Source organism: Pteropus alecto, unplaced genomic scaffold (genome assembly GCF_000325575.1).
Source record: "Pteropus alecto unplaced genomic scaffold, ASM32557v1 scaffold213, whole genome shotgun sequence".
NCBI classification, from domain to species: Eukaryota; Metazoa; Chordata; class Mammalia; order Chiroptera; family Pteropodidae; genus Pteropus; species Pteropus alecto.
The window spans coordinates 272,731-279,098 of record NW_006434829.1 but is presented as its reverse complement, the minus strand read 5'-3'; the positions used below and the strand labels follow the sequence as shown (position 1 = coordinate 279,098).

At 49.8% G+C, this 6,368-nt stretch overlaps 1 protein-coding gene across 1 annotated transcript in view; it reads left to right on the top strand.

The window, feature by feature from the left end:
• Positions 1–6: 6 nt before the first annotated feature.
• Positions 7–6,368, top strand: part of PXMP2 (peroxisomal membrane protein 2) — a 7,700-nt gene continuing 1,338 nt past the window's right edge. Inside the window, exons 1-4 of the mRNA XM_006909962.2 lie at positions 7–11; positions 1,629–1,742; positions 3,164–3,326; positions 6,056–6,175. Of these exons, the coding sequence (XP_006910024.1) occupies positions 1,666–1,742; positions 3,164–3,326; positions 6,056–6,175 (360 nt within the window). The 5' untranslated portion in view covers positions 7–11; positions 1,629–1,665. The remainder of the gene's footprint in view (positions 12–1,628; positions 1,743–3,163; positions 3,327–6,055; positions 6,176–6,368) is intronic.

The following is a 6,368-nucleotide window of genomic DNA, read 5'->3' as shown; positions in this document are numbered from 1 at the left end:
GCGGCCACCAGGTCGGCGCGGAGCGGACGGGACCGGGCGCGGGGCGGCCCGGCGCGGGGACGGCGGGGGGACCCAGCTGCACAGACGCCTCCTGTAGGGGGCTTTGTGTGAAAAGCGGAGCCCGCGGCTGACAGCGACCTGCGGAGCTCAGCACGTGCGGCTTCGTGCTTTCGGCTCTGAACAGTGATTCTTAGGCTCCACTGAGCACCAGGAAGCCAGACTACGGCGGAGCACAAAATCCAGGAGGGCTTCTGCAGACCTCGTCCGCGCGGGGAATGGGGCCTGGGCTGGGGGCAGTCCCACCAGCCCCGCTCCGCACTGCTTGTTAATCCCTGCATTTGTTTCGAGAACTAGCGCGGGGAGCCTAGAAAGGCCCCGGAAGGCGTAGCAGGGTGGGAGGAGTTCAGATTTGTTTTCTTAGCTTTGCATTTGGGAGAAGCTGACAAAGCACCCCGGGTGCTGCTGGTTAGCTCCGCCCTTTGATCTGGAACACAACTTTTTCTGAGACATCACCCCTTTCATTACTTTTAGTTAACTAATTTCACGTTTGTTCCCTTTTATTAATTCAGCCTTTCATAAGTACACACAGCGTGCTTCCTGTGTGCCGGGCATACAGCAGTGATTAAGATAGGGGACCCTCATAGGGCTTGCATTCTAGTGAAGAACTAGACAGAAAGCAGGTAAATATATAACACAGATAAAGTGGTCAGGGAACTTATCTGAGGAGGTGACAGGTGAACAGAGGCCTGAATGAAGGGAGGGCACAGGCCAAGCAAAGAAGGGAGGCAAAAGCTCTCCAGCAGAGAATACAGCACGTGCAAAGGTCCTGAGGGAGGAGCAAGCGTGGAAAGGTCTTTGTCCCTGAGAAAATGAACAGTGGGCAAGGGAGAGGATGAGAAAGAATTAGCCAAGGATCAGGTCAACGTCTGTACTGCCCACACTAAGAATTTTTGATTTTTTTTAGCTCTGAGAGGTCAGAAGGCAGCTATATACCAAGGCACAGAGTGACTGGGCCTGTCTCCATCTTTTTATTGGAAATTTTATTGTGATAATTGTAGATTCAGATGCAGCTGTAAGAAATAATACAGGGAGATGTTCACTTGCCCAGTGTTCCCCACTGGGAACATTTTATGAAACTAATTCGACATCACAACCAGGACACTGGTGTGGATACAGCCCGCAGATCGGATTTCCCCTGCTTTTCTTGCACCCGTGGACACGTGTGTGTGTGTGTGTTTAGTTCTATACAGTTTTATCACATGTGTGGGTTTGTGTATCCAACACCACAGGGAAATTTTCACCGTGAGGACCCCTGCTGGTGCCCCTTCATCACACACGCCTCCCCCCACACATGGTAACCTTTTACAGTCATAATATCACCTTTGGGATTCAGACATTCTTACAGTCCCCCAGTTGGAGATCTTGCGTGCGTGTGTGCGTGCGTGCGTGAGTACGTGTGTGAAGTTCTGCTATCTCCATCCTTTGATGCAAGGACCTTACCCTGCAGCTGCTTTAATAAGGATTTGTGTCCCCATCCCCTGCATGGTGTCAGAACAGTCGTGTTAACTGCATGCAGGGACAGATGCCTGCTAGTTGCTTCTGTTTTCTTATTACCTCTCTGTCCACAGTGGCATTTTGTCTGCACTTGGGAACTTACTGGCCCAGATGATTAAGAAGTGGAAAAAAGAAGGGTGCTCTCAAAAGCCAGATGTCAGTGGCCCTGTCAGATATGCCATCTTTGGGTGAGTTTCATGAAGGGGCTGGTTTACCCACTAGCTGACTAAGTACAGCAAAGCTAGCGTATAGAGATCAAGCTTCTGGAATAATCTAATTAGAATAAAATTTTAAAGCATTGAAGTAATCATGGGAAAAAATGAGAACAGTGGCTAATGTTAATTTTACTTATTTTATAGTTTCGTATGGTTTTTATTTTTAATTGTGTGGGTGGGAGTGGCCATCTTCCTTGGGCTGAGAGAACTGAGGGCAGGTAACTCACCTGAACCTAAAGTCAGACTTCAAGACTCAGAGATCCTGAAAGTGGAAAACAGGCTCAAGTATGCCCAGTTACTTTCACAGCGTAAACATCCAGAAAAGAAATACTTAGGTGACCAGCTACGGAACCACTTTTTGAAATGCAAAAGCACAGAGATTCAGAAGTTTTACCAGTTAAATCTGCCGAGTTCTATGGCCAACAATAGTGTTTGTATAGGTGTGTTATTTTGAAGTCTTTTGCAACAAGGGTGATTTTTTTTCCAATTCGAAATTCACAGATATCATTTTTGGACTTGTAAGCATTGTTAACGTCAGTCATCACGTTAATGCTTATTTAAATGCTTATCCGTAAGCATTTAAAGCTGTAACGCCCCCAAGAGGGGTACTCTCCGAATCACTGGGGGGCCCTATGCAAGTAGTTTTCCACCCTCAGGACTTCCGTCTCCTCCTCGCACTGAGAACCCTGCCCTTGGCCCCTTAGCGTTCCACAGCAGGTGGGAAACAGCGGGGACCACTGTTCAAAGACTCTCAGCCTCGGAGCTGGAAGACCCCTGGGTCCCTGCCCATCTTTTTATTTGAATTTTATGGAGCTGCTGGTCTGTTGTCCCAGTAGGTGTGGTGGCCGGGCTCTGTTCTCGGAATGCAGAGCAGCAACGCAGAGTAGCTGGCACACGGCGCCACGTTCCACCCTTGCTGATCCCTGAGAAAGTGTGACGAAAAGCTCTAACGTCAGGGACGGGCCCATTTCTTTATTGCTGAGCACCTTCTGAGCCAGGCCCTGCTCTAGGCACTGCAGACCAGCAGTGAGCAGACAGACAGGATGCCCTGACGTCTGCCTTCTCGGGGACGAAGAGAGGGTGCTCAGTAAACTAAACAAATAAGATCGTGACAAGCAGTGAGAGACGCCCTGGGGCAGAGTGACAGAGACAGTGGTGGGTTCAGTACTGAGAACGATCAGGAAGGAACTGAGCCGACAGTGTTCCAAGGCAGGAACGGGTCTGCTCTGTCAGCGGCAAAAGGAACGCTTGAACCCGATCAGGGAAAGAATACTTTTTAGAAGGACCACAGGCCTGTGTGGTCAGTGCCGAGGGACCGCAGCGAGGCAGGTTTGGGACCTGGGGTTTGGGGGCCTAGACCCAGGACGGCAGTCCGGCTCACCCCGCGGGCCCAGGTTCTTCTTCACAGGGCCGCTGAGTCACTACTTCTACCTGCTCATGGAGCGCTGGATCCCTCCCGAGGTGCCCTTGGCGGCCGTCAAGAGGCTGCTCCTGGAGCGTCTGCTCTTTGCGCCCGCCTTCCTGTGCTTGTTCTTCGTTGTCATGAACTTCCTGGAGGTTGGTCTCTGCTATAGCACCTGGGACAGCTCTTCGTTTGGCTCAGGGATTCTTAACCTGGCATCTGTGGGTGGCATTCATTCAGAGGCTCTGTGACCTTGTCACAGCACTCAAATGGACGTTTCACATTTTCCTTGATGAATGTTGAAAGAAAAGCAGTCTTAGCAGTGCCTGCAGGTTCCAGGAGACATCACACAGATGTCCCTCCATGTCACTTATGCTCCTCATTCCGTGCACTTGCCATTAGGTCTTGTCCCTGAGCCTGTTAAAAAAGAAGCACATATACTAGGCTGTCATGAAATTGTTTTCTCTACATTTTGACAGCAGTATTTCCATGTAATTGGTTCCTTTGTAGTCCTTTGTATTTTATTTTACACATTACAAAACATTCCGAGAATGGAGTCCAGGGGCCTCGCCAGACTACGGGAGACGTTCGTGGTCCAGAGTTTCAGGCCGCAGGGACGTTGCAGAAGCCTGAGCTAACTCGGTGCCTGGACGTCCTGAGTGCCCTGAAGAGGCTGACAGCATAGACTTAACACGGAGCCCACCGCACGAGAGCGGTGTTCTAATGTGCCCGACCCCAGTCCCTCCCCAGTTTGCTGGCACCTTCGACCCCTCTCACCCGCTCTCCCAGTCTGCCCCGTGCCCCAGACGTGTCATGTTCTGCCCTGCAGGTAATTTGTTTCAACCAGTCACAGGAGGTAAGAGCCGCTCACTCAGGTTTTAATCTGAAAGGACACCTGGAGTTTTTGTTACTAAAGAGAATACCCCTCACTGTCTAAAGTGACCCTGGGGACAAGTAGGAAAGATGTTTAAACTTCACTAATTGCTAATAAGTCCCCGATAGTACACAGTGTTTGCAGAATCCTTAGGAAGTCCGAGCTAGGGGGAAGCTAAGGGCGCCCACATCAGAAGTGAGGGCGCCACAGCGGTTCCTCTGTTTCCTTCCAAATGTGAAGGGAATATGTTCTCACTAAAAACAAAAATCCCGCACGTTTATGTCCAGTGCCCGACACGTAAGTGACATACGTGGGACCACACAATCACACGCGCAGGTCGGCTGCAGCATTCTTGGGTCACAGACATCACGGTACAGACTGCACAGCATTTCACCACATGCCGGTCCCTCCTGTGTAAGGATTCCTAGTCGATTAATTCCTGGAATTGTCCCAAAAGGCTGTCCTTGCTTGACTGTGCAGTGGCACACAATAATAACTGCGGACACACATCGAGCACCTGCCTTGTCCCGAGCGCTGCGGCGAGTGCTTCACGGCACTTTAGCTCGCCTCTCCCCCGTTTGACAGCTGAGGAAGCCGAGGCCCGCGGGGCACGTAACTGGCTTATTACGGTCCCTGTAACTTGGTCCCTGTAACTTGCGAGTCCTTGACTCCGGGGCTTAGCCCTGCGGGCTTGTCCCTTGTGGGGTCCATTTCACCACACTCTTGATAACCACGATTGTATTTTTCTTTTAAGTAGTTTGCTATCTGATAAGTGAAAGTTATTTTCTATGTATTTATGAAGCCAAACACCTTTTATATGCTTACCGGTATTGCTTCTGCAAACTTTGCTGATTTTCTATTAGAGTGCTTGTTTTTTGTCCTACTGATTCATATATTTGTGTATGTTAAGGATATCAATCCTTTGCCAAGTACAAGTTACAAACATCTTCCCCATTTTTTAGGTATTTGCCTTCTAACTTCGTATAAAGTTAAAACATTTGTATAAAGCGAATAAGTTATATAAGTTTATAATATCTTTCTCCACAGAGGAGTTTTAAAAAACACCCACATGATCAGATCTGTCGTTTCCCTCGTGTGCTTCCTTAAAGGAAGGTGTTGGAAACATCCTCCTACACTTTCTTCTACTCTTATGATTTTATGTTGTACATTTTGACAAACCCAAAGATAACAGAAATATGCTCCTATGCTTCTAGTATTCTTATAGTTTTATTTTTATTTATAGTGGGAGATATACTTCTGTCTTGTTTTCCACTTAAATAGAAAATTGTCTCATTACCATTTATTGAGCAATTCCTGGTATTTTGAAACATTAACTAATCATATTCTCATTCCCATATGTACAGGCCATCATCTGGACTCTGTTCTTTTGATGGCTTCTATTCATTTCCACCACACACACACACACACACACACACACACACACACACACACACTTTTTGGCTGTTGCTACCAGACTTTTAATGACCATATTTTATAGTATTTTTTATCTTTGTAGCAGGAGAGGCCTTCTCTCGTTATTCTTTTTCATTGTGGCTATTATGTATTTATCCTTTCTGATGACATTTAGAATCAATTTATTGGGGTCCATTTAGAAAAAAAAGCGACAAGTTTCAATTGGAAATGCATCCACTTTGGAGATTATTTTGGGAGGCATTGACAGTTGGGTCATAAGTAGCAGTTCTGGTGCCCAGGCCAGCGAGCAGCATTCGTCACATCATCAGGTCAGCTCCGTAAGGGGCGCTGAGGCTCGTGGACGAGCGTCGCCCGCAGTGTGAGCGGCGTGCGCCGTTCAGATGCTTTTCCAACTGGAAGCTTAGCTCGGTGTAGCCGCGCCGCTACGCACACGTGTGTGCTGTCTCCGTGTAAACGGGACAAAATCCACGGTTTCGAACCCCCCGGGTGTGTTAGGGTTCGGGCCCCCAATCCTCGGTGCCGCGATCCCAGTCGAGCGCGGTGGCGACCGGTCCCCCCGCGTTTTCCCCGCTCCAGGGCAAGGCCGCCGCCGCCTGCGCCGCCACGATGAGGAGCCGGTTCTGGCCGGCGCTGCAGATGAACTGGCGCGTCTGGACCCCGGTGCAGTTTATTAACGTCAACTACGTCCCTTTGCAGGTGAGCCAGGGGACGTCGTCATCCGCCAGCCTTTGTCTTTTTTTTTTTGCCCCCGACAATCCGGGTTTCCTTGGGTCCCCGTAGCCCCCAGGTCCGGGACTCCACCTCGGAGGGGCTCCGGAGCGCGAGTGCGCCGTGCGCGCGGCCGGGACAGCGCGCGGGGTTCCGGGGGGTGCGGCGCTGCGAGCCGCGG